At 43.7% G+C, this 21,291-nt stretch overlaps 1 protein-coding gene across 1 annotated transcript in view; it reads right to left on the bottom strand.

Moving 5' to 3' along the window:
• Positions 1 to 21,291, bottom strand: part of LOC115156801 (phospholipid phosphatase-related protein type 5-like) — a 74,614-nt gene that overhangs the window by 44,538 nt on the left and 8,785 nt on the right. Inside the window, exon 2 of the mRNA XM_029704502.1 lies at positions 6,136 to 6,268. Coding sequence (XP_029560362.1) covers positions 6,136 to 6,268 — 133 coding nt within the window. The remainder of the gene's footprint in view (positions 1 to 6,135; positions 6,269 to 21,291) is intronic.

Genomic DNA, 21,291 nt, shown 5'->3' with positions numbered 1-21,291 from the left:
TTCCATCCAAAGAGTTCAATCTTGGTTTCATCAGACCAAAGAATCTTGTTTCTCATGGTCTGAGAGTCCTTTAGGTGCCTTTTGGCAAACTCCAAGCGGGCTGTCATGTGCCTTTTACTGAGGAGTGGCTTCTGTCTGGCCACTCTACCTTAAGGCCTGATTGTTAGAGTGCTGCAGAGATGGCTATTCTTCTGGAAGGTTCTCCCATCTCCACAGAAGAACTGAGGCAATGGAAGGATGTGGGGTGATGCAAGAGAGCCATGCCACCACCACTCAGAGTAGCCAGGGCCAGAAGAGGTGCCAGCTCTGCCCAACGCAGAAGATAGAAAAGTCAGCTGCTGGTGTTCTCAGCACACCTTTCTGCAAAGACACCACTCAGAGCAGCCAGGGCCAGAAGAGGAAGAGGTGCCAGCTCTGCCCAAGGGCAAAGGATGGAAAAGTCAGCTGCTGGTGTTCTCAGTGCAACACACCAGTCTGCAAAGAGCACAGTCATATGCTTGTGGTTTGTAACAAATGAATGGACTAAGACGCACACTTTGTTCCTTTTCGTGTTCATGTTTTCTGAATTCACAATTGTTAGTGTTGTCGTTTATATTGATGATTAACTTTGGATTTTCAAATAAATGTTTTGAAATTTTATAAAATATTCTTAAGGTGGTTTTATTTTGTTCTTCACACTAAAAGGTTGAATGTGAAACTTTGATTGTAAGATTGATTGTAATAAAAATATGCTAAGATTTTCAATAGCTGTTATGAATTTTCATAATATGTTATCATTGAAATGTGTATCAAACTGTTGAAGAGCGACTAAAAACAATTCAAACAAAATAATTATTGAAAAGGTCCAAATAATTATGTTCCACAAAATGGATAATATTTTAGACACATATAAATAAAACACAGATATTACATTCTCGGGTCATTTTGACCCGGCATATGCATTCTTGGGGTGCCATGTTTACTATGCATCCTAGGGTTAAAGTAGAAATAGAATGAAACAAACAGGCCACTATAGTAGACATTGATCAAGTGCACAAGACGACATGTGTGCAAAAATAACCCCCCTCACTCACACAAAAGTGTTACTGTCAAGTTCAACACAACAAAAGCAATATCTTTGGGCTACACTGCACATTATTACATTGTACACTTTCTGCCTGTGGACATCTGTTCTACAATGTGCCAGCAGAGCATGATACCCTTGGTTGGTATAATCTCTTTCAGGCAGAGAGTACACCAGTGGCATGCCCCCTTTTTATCCACTGTATTGAAAGAGGGAAAGTGTATGGCGTTTCTTTCACCTCTATTGACATCTAGCATAATAAACCAGGCCCAACTCCAGCTACACTTCATCCCTGAATGAAGCAACGCCTCATTTTCACCTTATTCTCTCATTCTGAAAATTAATCACATTCTGTAGAGGGAAAACATTAGTACACAGATAGTAGTTAGCTAGTTACTTAGTTAACATTTCACACAGATTGCCAGGGTCCAGTAAGCAACTAACGCGTTATAACTTGAGGAACGGCAAGGAGTTGTATACCAGTTAATACTGTAGCGAATTGGTTAGGTTACTAATGTTAGCTCATCTAATGTTGTAACGTTAGCTAGCTAATGTTAGCTGTCTGACTTTATTAGCCAGAACATTTTCACACAATAAACTCAATTATTAGATTAGCTAAGTAGGCTAATGTTGCTAAACATTTCTCTGGCTAGCTAAGGCTTCTCACCACCCTCTTCGTTAATAGTTCAGGGGACACACTGCTGTTAACTGCCTTTGCACTATCTGCTGTCTTTCTAGAGTGCGCGCTGATTCTGTAACTGGCAAATTGGTTGTCTCTTCTCTCTTCAGTCGCGTGCGGCATTCTGTTGTTATGTGAACGACTGACTGAGCCTTGGATACAGCAGGTATTTCTCCAAACGTGCAACACTCGTTTGCTTACAGCCAGTAATGATCCAAAGCCTCTACCCCCTAAACTTTTCTCATCGGATCTGCACGATTCACGTAGGTCACCTATTTTGGATTCAAAACGGCGAATTTCACCGAAACGTGACTAGTTCGCATCCCTGATATACTGTATTTTATACCATCTATTGCCTATGCCGCTCTGTCATTGCTCATCCATATATTTACTTGTATATATTCTTATTCCATTCCTTTACTTAGATTTGTGGGTATTAGGTAGTTGTGGAATTTTTAGATTACATGTTAGATATTGCTGCACTGTCGGGACTAGAAGCACTTCGCTACACTCGCAATAACATCTGCTAAACATATGTATGTGACAAATACAATTGTATTTGATTTGATTTTGAAGTCAAAGGGTATGAATACTTTCTGAAGGCACTGTACTTTAAGGCCTGCCATAGTGACAAAATCAGGTTGGAAACACATGAGCCGGTGTGTCATGAAAATGGCGTCGACAGACATGGCAGCTCTGCTTCTAGCTCCTAAGCAACTTTGCAGTATTTCGTTTTTTTGTGTGTTATTTCTTACTTTATTAGCCCAGAATGTTTTTTGTGTTATTACATAAAGCCGGAAATAACTTTTGGATATCAGAGTGGCGGTAACTCACCAGCATTAAGACCAGAAATACGACTCCCGAATTGGATCCTTTGTTTGTACCACCCAGGGCAATTTAACTTATCCCAGAGGCTGCTCCAAGATGCCGGCGGAGAAGAGGTATTTGGAGTGAAATTTCTAGTCCAACTCAGGAGGCGTGCACCCCATCCACCGCGTCCGAGTATTTACTCACTAATGTTCAGTCCCTGGACAATAAAGTAGACGAGCTCAGGGCGAGGATCTTTCCAGAGAGACATCAGGGACTGTTCTCCGGATATACAGGCCGCATCCATACAGCCAGCTGGATTCTCAGTACATCGCGCAGACAAGAATAAAGAACTCTCCAGGAAGAAGAAAGGCGTTGGTGTATGTTTCATGATTAACTACTCATGGTATGATTGTGACAACGTACAGGAACTGAAATCCTTTTGTTCACCCGACCTAGATTACCTCACAATCAAATTCTGATCATATACCTCCCAAGATAATTATTTTAGGTTCCAGTCACAGCCGTTTATATTCCCCCTTAAGCCAATACCACGACGGCCCTCAAGGAACTACACTGGACTTTGTGCAAACTGGAAGCCACATATCCTGATGCCGCATTTATTGTAGATGAGGATTTTAACAAAGTAAATGAGGAAAACGCTACCGAAGTTCTATCAACACGTTGCCTGTGGTACGCGTGCATCAAAAACTCTCAACCATTGGGACTCCCCCTTCCGGGATGAATACAAGGCCCTCCCCCGCCCTCCCTTCGGCAAATCCGATCACGACTCCAACCTGCTCCTCTCTTCCTATAGGCAGAAACTCAAAACAGGAAGTACCCGTGCTAAGGTTTTAGGAATTGGAATCCATGCTTCAAGATTGTTTTGATCAACCCGGATATGTTCCGGGTTGCCTCTGAGAATAACATTGACGTAAACACGGACACAGTGACTGAGTTCATCACCCAAAACCAACCAAAAACTGTAGAAACATGGCAGCATTCGCACAAAACTGAAAGCGCGAACCACCGCATTTAACCACGGCAAAGTGACTGGGAATGTGGTTGAATACAAACAGTGTAGTTATTCCCTCCGTAAGGCAATCAAACAGGCAAAACATCAGTACATAGACAAAGTGGAGTCACAATTCATCAGCTCAGACACGAGACGTATGTGGCATGATCTACAGACAATCACGGATTACAAAGGGAAAACCAGTCAAGACGCGGACACCGACGTCTTGCTCCCAGACAAGGTAAACACCTTCTTCACCTGCTTAGAGGATGACACAGTGCCACCAACACAGCCCGCTCCCAAGGACCGTGGGCTCTCATTTTCCGTGGCAAGACATTTAAGTGCGTTAACACTCGCAAGGCTGCCGGCCCAGACGGCATCCCTAGCCGTGTCCTCTGAGCATGCGCAGACCAGCTGGCTTGAGTGTTTACGGACATATTCAATCTCTCCCTATCCCGGTCTGCTGTCCCCACTTGCTTCAAGATGTCCACTATTGTTCCTGTACCCAAGAAAGCAAGGGTAACTGAACTGACTATCGCCCCGTAGCACTCACTTCTGTCATCATGAAGTGCTTTGAGAGGCTAGTTAAGGATCATATCACCTCCACCTTACCTGACACCCTAGACACACTTCAATTTGCATACCGCCCCAATAGATCCACAGACGACGCAATCGCCATCTCACTGTGCACTGCCCCATCCCATCTGAACAAGAGGAATACCTATGTAAAAATGCTGTTCCTTGACTATAGCTCAGCCTTCAACACCCTATGTCCCTCCAAGCTCGGGGCCCTGGGTCTGAACCCTGCTCTGTGCAACTGGGTACTGAACTTCCTGACAGGCCGCCCCCAGGTGGTGAAGGTAGGAAACAACACTTCCACTACGCTGATCCTCAAGGGGCCTTACAAGGGTGCGTGCTCAGCACCCTCCTGTACTCCCTGTTCACCCATGACTGCATGGCACGCACACCTCCAACTCAATCATCAAGTTTGCAGACGACAACAGTAGTAGGCCTGATTACCATTAATGACGAGACAGCCTACAGGGAAGAGGTGAGGGCCATTGCGGAGTGGTGCTAGGAAAATAACATCTCCCTCAATGTCAACAAAATGAAGGAGCTGATCGTGGACTTCAGGAGACAGCAGAGGGAGCACGCCCCTATCCACATCGACGGGACCGCAGTGGAGAAGGTGAAAAGCTTCAAGTTCCTCGGAGTACACATCACTGACAATCTGAAATGGTCCACCTACACAGTGTGGTGAAGAAGGCGCAAAAGCGCCTCTTCAACCTCAGGAGGCTGAAGAAATTCGGCTTGGCCCTCTAAGACCCTCGCAAACTTTTACAGATACACAATTGAAAGCATCCTGTCAGGCTGTATCACTGCCTGGTACGGCAACTGCACCGCTCGCTACCGCAGGGCTCTCCAGTGGGTGGTGTGGTCTGCCCAAGGCACCATGGGGCACACTGCCTGCACTCCAGGACACCTACAGCACCCAATGTCACATAATCAAGGACATCAACCACCCGAGCCACGGCTTGTTCAACCCGCTATCATCCAGAAGGTGAGGTCAGTACAGGTGCATCAAAGCTGGGACCGAGAGACTGAAAAACAGCTTCTATCTCAGGGCCATCAGACTGTTGAATAGCCATCACTAGCCGGCTTCCACCCGGTTACTCAACCCTGCACCTTAGAGGCTGCTGCCCTATGTACATAGACATGGAATCACTGATCACTTTAATAATGTTTACATACTGCTTTACTAATTTCATATGTATATACTGTATTCTATTCTACTGTATTTTAGTCAATGCCATTCTGACATTGCTGATCCTAATATTTTTATATTTCTTAATTCCATTCTTTTACTTTTAGATTTGTGTGTATTGTTGTGAATTGTTAGATACTACTGCACTGTTGGAGCTAGGAACACCAGCATTTCACTACGACTGCAATAACATCTGATAAATATGTGTATGTGACCAATAACATTTGATTTGATTTGATTACACTAGCATTGGGCTTTCTGTCCTATAAGCTGTCACTGGCCAAAACACAGTCTCACAGCCACTGTTAAAAAAATTACTATATTACAGATATTCAAACAGCTTTTATCCAATCAATTCTGCTCCACTTCATTTCTGTAGGGCTTTTGGAAAGGTTATTTTCTTACAGCAAGGGTAAACACCACAGAGCATTGCTTCAAGCAAGCACACGGCAATGACAAACATTCCATTCACCATCTTGACTGCAGCCAGACCTAGGCATATGTGGGTAGGTTTAACTTTGTTAACACTAATGATAGCTTAGAAAATGTTGCTACATTGTACTTTACTAGCTGCATTAAATATAGGTAAACATCACTCATCATCACTTATCATTTTGAGTCAGACATTTCCTGTACACCACTTACTGTATACCAACAATCTTTGTCTTATTTTGAGTGCAGACCTTTGACATTATATTGCAACGAAGGTCCTTGCTACCATATCATTAATTCGGGCAGCCATTCTGCATGGGGACAGTAAGCATTCGGCAAGTAGTATGGAGGGAGGTTACCGCCAAAACACGTACCCAGGAAGTGGAAGGTCCTGCGCACCAGAGGATTGAGGTAACAGCAGTCTCCCATGACGATGATCTTCTCCCTGTTGTCCAGGTCCTCTGACACATACTGAAGCAGAAACAACACCGACTCTATGGCGGTGATCTAACATACAGAGGGAGAGAGAGAGACTTTAATCACTGATAACAGGATCTGAATATTGTGATTTATTTTTGCAAAGGATGCAAACTATGGTCCCCGTTAAACCATCTTCCCTGTAGCAATGTCTTTGTGCCACATCAACCAAATGTCCTATTGAGGGCATGCATTAACACCTATTTTGTTTTCTCTCTGCAACCACGCATAGAGTACAACACATAGACCTAAGGCGGAAGAATACTGCACCAATGAACAATGAAACTGATTTGGGCTCTGATTCGGTTCAGCTGTAATGCCAGTGCTCAACTACAGCTGTTGGCCTTGATTGCCATTTAGCTCAATTGCCAAAGTTCAATGGGGTGAAAAGCACCTTTAGGTAAAGACACTGTGCAGACATCCAGTATAATGTCTGCAATAATTTCCGGAAACAAACTAAGGCGTTTTTGTGGTGGTAGAGTGTTAAGCCTTGGTATGTGACAAGGTAGGTTGGCAATCATGACAAATTCGTGACACAGGGCATCAGCTCTAGTCTGCAGGTTTACCTATTCCAACACCTAGACCAGTGCATCAGGGATACTGTGTTTAATCCACTTCAGTGAGTTGAATCCACTTCAGTGAGATTATATTATACTGTCTCCCTGGTGCCCCTAGACTCTAGCTGCTGTCTGAGCCCCACCTGTTTTGAGCCCCACATTTTTTGGCAAAAAAAAAGAAAATATTTTTTTTGGGGGGGGTTACATGTTTTGCATGTTATCATGTTATTTTGGCATTAATAAGTGTTACATATCAGTTTGCAAACAATGTAAAAAAAAAAAAGTTAATAAAGCCGCATACTAACATGGTCTCTTTTTTGCTTTCTTGAGTAATGCAGCTCCAAAATGCCATGATTGGCTCAGTGTTCTATCACTCATGGGGACACAACGAAAATTCAAGCCCCATGGGTGCTGCCATAGAGTTACATTAGAAGTGCCCATCCAAGAAGATTCAAGGTCATTGGCCACAGATAAAATGACGTCAAATCACGTTATATCTACAGTAGCTTTGATTGGACTGATCAACATCATACTTTCAAAATCTTAGATAGCAGTCATCATGAATCAAGTCGACATTCTACTGTCAAATCCTTTTTAATCCTTGTCATATGAAGAGAAATAATAAAGAAAAATTATAGATAAAATGTATCGGTGCTCATCGACCATTGGACATAAACATTAGAAGTTGGAAATCGCCAATTTAACAATGAGTGGTTTGGAAGGAATCAGTGGCTAACTGCAAGCATTGCAAAGCAATCACAAGCCTGCTATTCAGTGGAGTGGGTGTGTGGTCCTAATTCTGGGTCTAAGTGTCTCTTTTCCAAGCTTAGAATAATAAACATTCAACGTTGGCCATGCTGTCAATCCAGCATGATTTCTGCCGCGCTAAAAACAACTGTTAACTTGGAACTGGGAAATCTGACTTCAATGAGTTCAAGACAAATGGGAACTCTTGGGAAAAAATGAGCTCTGACTGGGAAAATACGTTTTGAACGGTCATCCAACTCGGAATTGTAAGTCGGAAACTCGGGCCTCTTTCTAGAGCTACGACCTGAAGATCACTGACGTCATCATGATTCGACCTTGTTTCCAAGTTCCCAGTTGTCTTGAAAGCACCATAAATACAGAGAATGCCAGACTTTGATGACAAAGTTTTATGACAAAATTTGCCCACGAAGGACTGGCGCACCACCTTCCTGTTCAAGTGAGCACAGCACAACAAGGTGAGTCCACACACACACACATCTTCTACGCTGCTGCATAAATTATGTAATGTAGGCCATAACAGTTTGTGGGCACCGTTTGTCACCATTATAGTGCAATTAATGTATTGTTTAGTGTTGTGTTGTGTAGTGTAGTGGCTTTGCTGGCATGCATTCCATCTTTTTTTTGTTTTGTTTGCCCCACCAAGATTTACATGCTAAAATCAGCACTGCTTATGAGTGTGGTCCAATCAAGAACATAATCATGATGGAATCACACCAGAAAAGTATGCCAACTGGGCTTTTCCCTTGTAAGTACTTTGATTTAACACTTTGTAAGCTGCAAACATACATGTCACAAGTCATAATGGTACAGTTCTGAAGCACTAAAAAATTTGACAATTTGCATGGACTCATTCTGTGTGCAAGAATAGTGTTTAATATGATTTTTGAATGACTACATCATCTCTGTACCCACACATACAGATAATTGTAAGGTTCCTCAGTCGAGCAGTGAATTTCAAACACAGATTCAACCACAAAGACCAGAGAGGTTTTCCAATGCCTCACAAAGAAGGGCACCTATTTGTAAAGAGAAAATTAAAAAAAAGCAGACAGAATATCCCTTTGAGCATGAAGATATTAATTACACTTTGGATGGTGTATCAATACCAGTGGTGGAAAAAGTACTCAATTCTCATACTTCGTAAATGTAAAGATACCTTAATAGAAAATGACTCAATTAAAAGTGAATGTCACCCAGTAAAATACTACTTGAGTAAAAGTACATTTTTTTATTTTAAATATACTTAAGTATCAAAAGTAAATGTAGTTGTCACGGTTGTCGTCGGTGAAGGAGGACCAAGGCGCAGCGGAAGTGTGGATACTCATATTTTATTTCCCCAACAAAAGGAGTAAAGCATCCACAGGAAAACAAAAAAAAACACGACAGCAGCAGCAACCGTTTGCAGGCTTAAAAACGCAGTGCAAAACAATTCCCCACAACCCCAAAGACAAACACACACCTATATAGGACTTCCAATCAAAGGCAACTATACACACACCTGCCTTCAATTGGAAGTCCCAATCATCAAACCAACATTTAACAAACACAAACCTGCCACGTCCTGACCCCAAAACTAAAACACTAGCTCCATCTGCTGGTCAGGACGTGACAGTACCCCCCCCCTCAAGGTGCAGTCCCCGGAATGCACCTACCAACAGAAAAACACCAACAAAAAACCCATAAACAATAACCCCTAAACAATAAGGGAGGGAAGGGAGGGTGGCTGCCGTCACCGACGGCACTGTGCTACACCCTCCCTCCCCAACCCACCTATCCTGGAGGTGGCTCCGGTTCTGGCCGTTCCAGGCAGTCGGGCCACTCTGGCAGTTCGGGGCAGTCTGGCCAGTCTGGCAGCTCGGGGCAGTCTGGCAAGTCTGGCAGCTCGGGGCAGTCTGGCAGCTCGGGGCAGTCTGGCAGCTCGGGACAGTCTGGGCAGTCTGGCCGCTCGGGACAGTCTGGGCAGTCTGGCCGCTCGGGACAGCCTGGGCAGTCTGGCCGCTCGGGACAGCCTGGGCAGTCTGGCCGCTCGGGACAGCCTGGGCAGTCTGGCCGCTCGGGACAGCCTGGGCAGTCTGGCCGCTCGGGACAGCCTGGGCAGTCTGGCCGCTCGGGACAGCCTGGGCAGTCTGGCCGCTCGGGCCAGCCTGGGCAGTCTGGCCGCTCGGGCCAGCCGGGCAGTCTGGCCGCTCCGGCAGTTCAGGGCAGTCTGGCCGCTCCGGCAGTTCAGGGCAGTCTGGCCGCTCCGGCAGTTCAGGGCAGTCTGGCCGCTCCGGCAGTTCAGGGCAGTCTGGCCGCTCCGGCAGTTCAGGGCAGTCTGGCCGCTCCGGCAGTTCAGGGCAGTCTGGCCGCTCCGGCAGTTCAGGCAGTCTGGCCGCTCCGGCAGTTCAGCGCAGTCTGGCAGCTCCGGCGACTGTTGACTGGCGGGCAGCTTCGGCGACTGTTGACTGGCGGGCAGCTCCGACGACTGGTGACTGGCGGGCAGCTCCGACGACTGGACTGGCGGGCAGCTCCGACGACTGGTGACTGGCGGGCAGCTCCGAAGACTGGTGACTGGCGGGCAGCTCCGACGACTGGTGACTGGCGGGCAGCTCCGACGACTGGTGACTGGCGGGCAGCTCCGACGACTGGTGACTGGCGGGCAGCTCCGACGACTGGTGACTGGCGGGCAGCTCCGACGACTGGTGACTGGCGGGCAGCTCCGACGACTGGTGACTGGCGGGCAGCTCCGACGACTGGTGACTGGCGGGCAGCTCCGACGACTGGTGACTGGCGGGCAGCTCCGACGACTGGTGACTGGCGGGCAGCTCCGACGACTGTTGACTGGCGGGCAGCTCCGACGACTGTTGACTGGCGGGCAGCTCCGACGACTGTTGACTGGCGGGCAGCTCCGACGACTGTTGACTGGCGGGCAGCTCCGACGACTGTTGACTGGCGGGCAGCTCCGGCGACTGTTGACTGGCGGGCAGCTCCTGCCCCGTCACACAGCCCTTGTGCCCCCCCCTAAAAAATTATTGGGGGTGCCTCACGGTCTCCCAGTCCTTGCCAGCCTTCTTCCGCTGCTTGGTCCTGTGAAGGTGGGGAATTCTGTCACGGTTGTCGTCGGTGAAGGAGGACCAAGGCGCAGCGGAAGTGTGGATACTCATATTTTATTTCCCCAACAAAAGGAGTAAAGCATCCACAGGAAAACAAAAAAAACACGACAGCAGCAGCAACCGTTTGCAGGCTTAAAAACGCAGTGCAAAACAATTCCCCACAACCCCAAAGACAAACACACACCTATATAGGACTTCCAATCAAAGGCAACTATACACACCTGCCTTCAATTGGAAGTCCCAATCATCAAACCAACATTTAACAAACATAAACCTGCCACGTCCTGACCCCAAAACTAAAACAGTAGCTCCATCTGCTGGTCAGGACGTGACAGTAGTTGCTAAAATATATTTAAGTAAAGGGATGTTCTATTGATAAGTGTGCGAATTTGACCATTTTCTGTCCTGCTAAGCATTCAAAATGTAACTTTTGGGTGTCAGTGAAGTAAAAGTAAAAGTTGTCAAAAATATAAATAGTAAAGTACAGATACCCCAAAAAACGACTTCAGTAGTACTTTAAAGTATGTTTACTTCATTACTTTACACCACTTATCAATACACACAGTCACTACAAAGATACAGGCGTCCTTCCTAACTCATTTGGTGGAGAGGAAGAAAACCACTCAGGGATTTCACCATGAGCCCAATGGTGACTTTAAAACAGTTACAGAGTTTAATGGCTGTGATAGGAGAAAACTGAGGATGAATAAACAACATTGTAGTTTCTCCACAATACTAACCTAATTGACATAGTGAAAAGAAGGAAGGCACTAAAGTAAAACTGCAAAAAATGTGGCAAAGAAATGAACTTTATAACCTGAATACAAAGTGTTATATTTGGGGGAAATCGAACAACACATCATTGCGTATCACTCTTCATATTTTCAAGCATGGTGGTGACTGCATCATGTTATGGGTATGCTTGTCATCGGCAAGGACGACAGAGTTTTTTGTTTAAAAAGAAGTGGAATAAACCTAAGCGCAGGCAAAATCCTAGAGGAAAACCTGGTTATCTGCATTCCAACAGACACTGGAAGATAAATTCACCTTTCAGCAGGACAACAGCCTAAAACAGAAGGCCAAATATACACTGGAGTTGCTTTCCAAGATGACATTGAATGTACCCGAGTGGCCTACTGTAGTTACAGTTTTGACTTAAATCGGCTTGAAAATCTATGGCAAGACTTGAACATGGCTGTCTAGCAATGATCAACAACCAACTTGACAGAGCTTGAAGAATGTTAAAAAGAATAATGCGCAAATACTGCACAATCCAGGTGTGCAAATCTCTTGAAAGATTCACTGCCAAAGGTGATTGTAACATGTATTGACTCTGGGGGTTGAATACTTACCTAATCAAGATATATTTGTTTATTTTGTATTTATTTTACTTTGGCATTACAGAGTATTTAGTGTAGTCGTTCACAAAAAAATGACAATTAAATCAATTATAATACCACTTTGTAATAAATTTTTTGGGGAAAAAGTAGTGGGGTGTGAATACTTTCTGAAGGCACTGTACCATTTGACCCATCTGCACTTCAGCCCAATACACAACAGAAATTTTAACAGGTAGGCCTACTATCGAGCACCAACAAACCACCTTCACTCTATTAATGTAGGGCTGCCTTCTCTCTAACCTCCCTGTTTCTCCCCATGTCTGTGGCAATGTCCTTGTGATGCAAACAGATTTCAGCTCCATTATCGCCCATGTCCCTGTTCTTGTAACCGTGTGAAAAAACACATGGAGTGACTGGGCAAACTTCTGAACTTGAGCGCAAAACACAACAATGCCATCCACTCGAACCAGGGTGGCTTTGAAGTACAACACAGTAGGCATTAGTGCAGCTGAGAAGCTATTTGGACTGAGACATCATCATGAGAAATCACCGGCTGTCATCGTCGTGTGTGTAGGTGGCAGGGAAGTCAGGCGCAGGAGAAACCAACTTGGTGTAACTGGAGTAGTTTAATAAAAACAAAACCAACGTACATAAATAAAATAAACATGGGTAAAATAACCCGTCGCGCACCAATACAATAACACGAGCACATAACAACAATCAATCTCTGACAAGGAAATGAGGGGAAACAAAGGGTTAAATACACAACATGTAATGAATGGGATTGGAACCAGGTGTGTAGGAAGACAAGACAAAACCAATGGAAAATGAAAAATGGATCAATGATGGCTAGAAGACCGGTGACGTCGACCGCCGAGCGCCGCCCGAACAAGGAGGGGCATCGACTTCAGCAGAAGTCGTGACACCAGCTCACTTTCTCTACTCGTGGCACTCTGTGCAGAGAGAGTGAGAAGAAATCTCTATCAAATAATGTAGTCGCCAATCCGTTGAGAAACAGTTCAGAATATTTGATGACTAATATCAAAAAAGAAACTGAAGGAACTATTGGAAGTGATGGTCAGCCTACATGAATCAAGCCTTTGGACATAATGTGCCGACTGGCCTTAGACTTGTTTTTTCCTTTATATGACTGAACAAAGCATCCATTTAATCTATTCCCACTTTTCTTTTAATGTTGTCTAACACTCATTATCTAGGCTTTAGAAGCTTACTGTAAATAAGACATGAGTTTGTCAATCTGCTTAATGACGCATCACTCGCTTATAGTCATTAATGAAGCTCTGACAAGCTCAACCTTTTCCAGTGTACCTCGGCAAAGCACAGGGACCTAAACCCTATGTAATTTATTCACATCTCACTGCAAACCCATCCCCCTACTACTGTGAACAGGAGCGAGTCAGAGCCTTATTCACGGCTCACTAATAATAGCAATCATGCCATCTTTGGCCCATACATGTCAAGCAGTATAACCCTGGTAAGTGGGAATGTTCCTCTGGCCGCTTTACAAGGACTTTAGCAGGTTATTATTTTATTCTTGTTCATTTTCCATATATTGACAGCTCCGAGCTATATTTGCAGCCTATCTAGCCAATGAAAACTCTCAAAGTTATAGTAGGATTCTGTGAAGTTGTTGATTGCCTTTACATCCTGCTTAGCGTGTCCCAAACCCTACCAAAATGGGTCACTTTGACTTGATCACCAGTTGGTGGAAATGGTCAAGTCTATTCTGATCTATGGCGCTCAATCATGATTAGGGTGGCAAAATTCTGGCAACTTTCAATAGTTCAGGAAGGAGTACTCCAACCGGGATTTTGGGAAAATCAGGGAATTTATTTAAAGTTCCCGGAATTTTTCAAACCTAATCATTTTTATGGAATGGTCTGCCTATCCATGTGAGTGACGCAGACTCGGGTCTCGACCTTTAAGTCTTTACTGAAGACTCATCTCTTCAGTAGGTCCTATGATTGAGTGTAGTCTGGCCCAGGAGTGTAAAGGTGAACAGAAAGGCACTGGAGCAACGAACCGCCCTTGCTGTCTCTGCCTGGCCGGTTCCCCTCTCTCCACTGGGATTCTCTGCCTCTAACCCTATTACAGGGGCTGAGTCACTGGCTTACTGGTGCTCTTCCATGCCGTCCCTAGGTGGGGTGCGTCACTTGAGTGGGTTGAGTCACTGACGTGATGTTCCTGTCTGGGTTGGCGCCCCCCCCCCCCCCCCCCCTTGGGTTCGTGCCGGGGGGGGATCTTCATGGGCTATACTCGGCCTTGTCTCAGGATAGTAAGTTGGTGGTGAAGATATCCCTCTAGTGGTGTGGGGGCTGTGCTTTGGCAAAGTGGGTGGGGTTATATCCTGTCTGTTTGGCCCTGTCCGGGGTATCATCGGACGGGGCCACAGTGTCCTCCTGTCTCAGCCTCCAGTATTTATGCTGCAATAGTTTGTGTCGGGGGGCTAGGGTCAGTCTGTTATATCTGGAGTATTTCTCCTGTCTTATCGGGTGTGAATTTAAGTTATTTCTCTCTCTCTCTCTCCTCGAGCCCTATGACCATGCCTCAGGACTACCTGGCCTGATGACTCCTTGCTGTCCCCAGTCTACCTGGTCGTGCTGCCTGCGGCTATGGAACCCTGACCTGTTCACCGGATGTGCTACCTTGTCCCAGACCTGCTGTTTTCAACTCTCCAGAGACAGCAGGAGCGGTAGAGATACTCTGAATGATCGGCTATTATTATTTGACCCTGCTGGTCATCTATGAACATCTTGGCCGTGTTCTGTTATCATCTCCACCCGGCACAGCCAGAAGAGGACTGGCCACCCCTCCTAGTCTGGTTCCTCTCTAGGTTTCTGCCTAGGTTCTGGCCTTTCTAGGGAGTTTTTCCTAGCCACCGTGCTTCTACACCTGCATTGCTTGCTGTTTGGGGTTTTAGGCTGGGTTTCTGTACAGTACTTTGTGACATCAGCTGATGTAAGAAGGGCTTTATGAATAAATTTGACTGATTGATTGATTGATAATCATGATTGACAGAAGACCAGGAGAGGGGAGCTAGTCTGGTGCTGGTGGGAGGTTTTAAATGGGTCACGAGTTTCAGATTTATTTAATGAAAAATACTCCAGTCTAAACTTAAACGACTAAAACCAGGTAGAAAGTAACCTTTGAAGTTTGAACTATGTCTTCAATCACAGTATTTTCAATATAGAGTTATTAGCAGCGCTATTTAGCGTATTTGGTTGATTTTGTGGTCTCATAGCAGTGAGCTTAACATTCTTCATCAAGAATATAGGCAAAATGGAATTATTGACAACGAAAAAGTGGGGACTTTCATTCCCTTGTAATATAACTGATACATTTACTATCAATATATAATTTAAAATAGTTTTCCAGATTGCATTTTTGCAACAACAAAAACATTGTGATGTGAATATTGGATCGCGACTGAGACAACCTGGTTCAATTTGGGTCCCGAAGCAAAACAAGTTGAGAACCACTGGTCTAGTATTGAAACCAACCCATACCTGTGGTTCTGTCACAGATGACACCTCATTCCAGATATAGGGCACAACTTTGGGTGGAATTTGATACTCGCACTATATGTCTCTCATAAATACACTTCTGATTGGGTGAAAAATCCAAATAAAAGGGATCAGCGGGGTTCTGGTGTGTACATCATAGAAGGCTTTAAACTTTGCTGTTTACACTGCTCATTTGAAGCTTCAAATGAGCAAAGTATTAGATAGAGGTTACTCAAGCTGTGCGGCTAGTGGTCAATCCGAGCTGGCCTGGACAATCAAAGCTAGGCTACATCTGAAAATGATGTGCTAACATGAGACGGCAAAGAGGACATATTGGACAACCTTTACATTTTGGAATATCCTCAACTGCTGTATAACTTAACTAGTATATTAACTAGTATATTGTGTCTGCCTCTGAAGAACTTGTGAAGACACTGAAGAACTGAACAAAGCATAAAAACTTAAATAAAAACCTGAAAGACAAGTCTGTCTACAACTGCTATAGTAATTAACTATTTGTTATCTAATACCTTGGAGAATCTTGTAAAAAGATAACTGATCTGTTGCATCCTAAGATGCTGGGTTCTTTTACTGAAGACTCCGAAGTGTACTTATAATAAACGGAACAGATTTATTTAATGTTCTCCTGAACACATTACAGTCGACTACTCTCTTCAGTGTCTTCAGCCCAACTCTCCAATACATCATTGAACTTGTACTGCCCTTGCATCTCCTAATCCAATCACTTCAATGCAAGAACGGAAACCCCATTGTCATTTGTTAATTCAAATAACTCAACCCCTGCATACAAATCCCATTGGCTATTTGGAACCATTTTACACCTAAACTCGTTTAACACATTTCCCAATACACCACATGATCCATTTAAAGAATTACAAATAAACATTTCCACTTGAAATTAAGTTTTGTGACTACCAATGATGACCCAAATTCAGTCTTTCACAATTTTCAGATTAGGGAAAGAGACAAACTCCCCCGAAAATCTCACTTACATAAATCACCCTGGTAAAGTGAGTCCACCTCCTGGAGTCAAATGATTCATGATCTCTTTTAAAGCAGCGCGTCAAGTGGAAAATCTCACAACGCAGCACCGTAGATTAATAAATGCCCGGATCTATCTTTAAGCATCCTGAGATCCAATCCCAGGGGCCTGAAGTGCTTTAAACAGATGATGCACAGTATAAATAAAGCTGGAAGCTGAAGGAGGGGGGGAGGAAGTAAGTTCACTGTATGTGTGGAGACTGTACTAGTAATGACAGGTTCACATAGCTCCGGTTTTAATGAAATCATCCATCAAAAGGAAAAAGAGAATTGTTGTCCAACAACCAAGGGGAAGTTATAAGTGTGTGTGTGTGTGTGTGTGTGTGTGTGTGTGTGTGTGTGTGTGTGTGTGTGCGTGTGTGTCCAAATGATTGTGTCTGCATGATTGAGTAGATGCATGGGTGTGTTCATGTGGGTTTTAATCAATGTGGACATACTCTGCTGGACATGGAGAGAGACTGATGTCCTGATGATGTCAAAAGCAGTGCACAATGTGTAGAGCTAATGTGTCCCTTCCCATTATGCTATACATGTTATGGTATGAAAATAAATAATACCATGACATTAATAAATAGCAGGCATTGACTTTTTCACTTTGTGGATGATGGATGTCAAATCACTACTCAATAATGATCATTACAATGGTTTGGAGGGCCCTGAGATTTTCCTGGTTCTATCAAGGCTACAATGAGAGCAAAGTGATTGCAACCAATATATTGGTTGATGAGTTGGGGAGAGGTACAGTACATGTCAGGATGCTTGAGGCTACTAAATATAGTAATACACACTACTATACAAACTGTATACAGTTTGCATATGCATATATATAAAGCTATAACATAACTGTCTGGATTAAAACCTTTCATTATGTTAATGAACTTTAAAGGGGCAATCTGCTGTTCAAACAATTATAAAAGCTGGGGATGTATTGAGGCTATATAGTTTTTTTTAAGTAGGGGTGTGGCTCAGAAAAGCAGTCAGTTTCTGGTGTGACCACCAGGAAATGTGTACAGATCCTTGCGACATGGGCCGTGCATTATTATGCTGAAACATGAGGTGACGGATGAATGGCATGACAAGGGCCTCAGGATCTCGTCACGGTATCTCTGTGCATTCAAATTGCCATCAATAAAATGCATTTGTGTTCATTGTCCATAGACAATACCTGGCCATAACATAACCCCACCACCACCATGAGGCACTCTGTTCACAACGTTGACATCAGCATACCGCTGCCCACACGTCACCATACATGTGATCTTCAGTTGTGAGGCCGGTTGGGAGTACTACCAAATTCTCTAAGACGCCGTTGAAGGCGGCTTATGGTAGAGAAATAAACATTCAGTTCTCTGGCAACAGTTCTGATGGACATTCCTGAAGTCAGCATGCCAATTGCATGCTCCCTCAAAACTTGAGACATCTGTGCCATTGTGTTGTGTGACAAAACTGCACATTTAGAGTGGTCTTTTATTGTCCCCAGCACAAGGTGCACCTGTGTAATGATCATGCTGTTTAATCAGCTACTTGATATACCACACCTGTCTTGGCAAATATATGTCACGTCCTGACCAGTAAAAGAGGCTATTTGTTATTGTAGTTTGGTCAGGATGTGGCAGGGGTGTGTTTGTTTTGTGTTGTCGGGGTTTTTGGGTTGTGTTCTATGTTTTGTATTTCTATGTTCTATTTTCTATTTTTTCTATTTCTATGTCTAGTTTATTGTTTTGTCCTTCAATTGGAGGCAGCTGTTCCTCGTTGCCTCTAATTGAAGGTCCTATTTAGTAGGGGTGTTTTTTCTATGGGATTTGTGGGTAGTTGTTTCCTGTTTAGTGTTTGTTGCACCTGACAGGACTGTTTTTCGTCGTTCTTTTTGTTTGTGTGTTTTTTTGTTTAGTTTCTTCAATAAAAGAAGATAATGAGCATACACATTCCCGCTGCGTTTTGGTCCAATACGACGCCCGTGACAATATACCACACCTATCTTGGCAAAGGAGAAATACTCACTTACAGGGATGTAAAAAAAATTGTGCACAAAATTTGAGAAAAATACAATTTTTGGGTGTATGGAACATTTCTGGGATCTTTTATTTCAGCAGTGGTGTAAAGTACTGAAGTAAAAATGCTTTAAAGTACTACTTAAGTTGTTTTTTGGGATATCTGTACTTTACTATTTATATTTTTCTACTTTTCTACTTCACTACATTCCTAAAGAATATAATGTAATTTTTACTGCATACATTTCACCTGACACCAAAAGTACTCGTTACATTTTGAATGCTTAGCAGGACAGAAAAATTCACCAATTCACACACTTATCAAGACAACACATGGTCATCTTTTCTGCCTCTGATCCGGCGGACTCACTAAACACAAATGCATCTTTTGTAAATGATGTCTGAGTGTTGGGAGTGTGCCCCTGGCTATCCATACATTAAAAAAAAAATACAAAATGATGTCTGCTTTGCTTAAAAGAAGGAATTTGAAATGATGTATATTTTTACTTTTGATACTTAAGTATATTTTAGCAATTACATTTACTTTTGATACTTAAGTGTATTTATAACCGAATACTTTTAGACTTTTACTCAAAAAATAGTATTTTACTGGGTGATTTTACTGGGTAACTTTCTATTAAGGTATCTACATTTTTACTCAAGTATGACAATTGGGTACTTTTCCACCACTGTATTTCAGCTCATGAAACATGGGACCAACACTTTATATCATGCGTTTATATTTTTGTTCAGTGTACATTGTTTACAAACAATGGAGTAAAACAAGCTTATATTGGACAGTTGAACTAAGCTCGTGAGAGTTGAACTAAGCTCATGAGCTATTAATAAGTTGTATTCTTCATGAATCATTGGGTACACATCATTAATTTATAAGTCCAAAAATGTATGCAGCAATTGCAGATTGCCGCTTTCAACTATATTCTCTCCAACAACCAAATATGCCTGTCTAGTTCCACTTTTAGTCTCATAACTCCTTTGTTAAGACAGACAGACAGATGGCACAGTGGATAACTGGGCCATCTCCTTTGATTCAGCTTGAGTAGTCCTTGTCCGAATTGTCAGTGTGTCAGCCTGCATGTCTGTCTGTCTGTCTGTCTGTCTGTCTGTCTGTCTGTCTGTCTGTCTGTCTGTCTGTCTGTCTGTCTGTCTGTCTGTCTGTCTGTGTGTCTGTCTGTGTGTCTGTGTGTCTGTGTGTGTGTCTGTGTGTGTGTCTGTGTGTGTGTGTGTGTGTGTGTGTGTGTGTGTGGAGACAGCTCTCCACACACACATCGATTTCTCCTGCTGGGTTTAATTCTTACAGCTGTGAGTTACTGCTGTGGGTCAGGACAAGACAGAGTAGTGAGGACCTGTGGTTATGAATCAAAAACTGTTTGATCGTAAAGTCAATGTTTACAACGGCTCGTCACCCTCATGTTGTGAGACTTCAGTTCAAGGAGCACCATCCCCTAAAACACCAAAGAAATACCCTTTATAGCTCAGAACATGTATAATCTATGTATTACGTGTGTTTGTGTTTATAACACGTTCACAAATGAGGCCTGATTCCTGTCCTCGTTTCTATACTCTCTTTGTAAGACTCTCTTTGTAAGTTAGCAACCTTGCAGCAAAGCTAGCACCCTTAGCCATTGTCAATTTAAGTAAATGGATGTACACCACCATAACCCTCAGGGTGCAGGAGAGAATTTGTTCGCTTTTCAGTGCACCCCTGAACAGCTTCTGGAGAGGTATGATAATAATGGCTACCATTACGTGTCTAGTGGAGTGTGAGATTATGACCTGTTAGTAGTCTCATCCATCCTAGCCCATTATCGAACACAATTCCCCAGAACATAGCAGATAATAATAGTGATTGGGAGAGGGAATCTAAGAGGCCTTGGTATCAGGCAAGGCCAACCTTTCATTGATCAAGTTATGGTGTGGAGAAATGCGTCTTAATGGTCATGCTGCTACTGTTTTATTGATAGCTGGGTCCGTCAATATCCGCTCATCATAAATTCCCCCTCAACATTACATAGGGCCATAAGGGATGTCCGGGGAAGTCTAGGGGAAGGCTAGGGGTGAGACACTCTTCAGTGGATGTTTCTGATTCTCGTCTGTCAAGGATTCGGGGGTTGGACTGTGCCAGGCTTCAACCATTACTGATTCTCCTCTGCCTAGGATTCGGGAGTTGGACTGTCCCATCTAATGGTGTAACATCCATCGCTGCCCACCCACGATAGGAACCCACAGAGTCAAGGACTGGTGCACTCAACTCAAAGGTCATTAGACAAAAGTCCTTAGGTGCAGGGTTGAAAAGGACTCGAGTTCACAACAATATGTAAGACCATAGCTACTGACAATCAGTAGCCGACCAAAACCATGGCAGTACTTCATGGCCCAGAGAAAGGTGACCACTCGACAAGCCATGGCTTGCTCTTGCTAGCTAGTTAAAATCTGCAATACTACATATTGAGGTGTTGAATCATGCTTTTTAATCTAGCTCTCTACCTCTGTAAATTTGTCCAAAGCTCAGATCTCAGTGCAGTTGAGTAAAAGCTTAATTTTTTATGAACCTCTTCGCTGTTCCCTATCTATTTGCAATAAAAACTAATCCTATATTGGTATGGATCAAAAAAAATTCTCTCCCCTTCCTTCTCAAAGGTAACAACTCTGGGGGAATGAATGGGAATGGATGGGTCTGGAGGAGCGGTTTGCGAGA

Source organism: Salmo trutta, chromosome 21 (genome assembly GCF_901001165.1).
Source record: "Salmo trutta chromosome 21, fSalTru1.1, whole genome shotgun sequence".
Taxonomy (NCBI): Eukaryota; Metazoa; Chordata; class Actinopteri; order Salmoniformes; family Salmonidae; genus Salmo; species Salmo trutta.
This window is presented reverse-complemented; position numbering and strand designations above follow the sequence as displayed.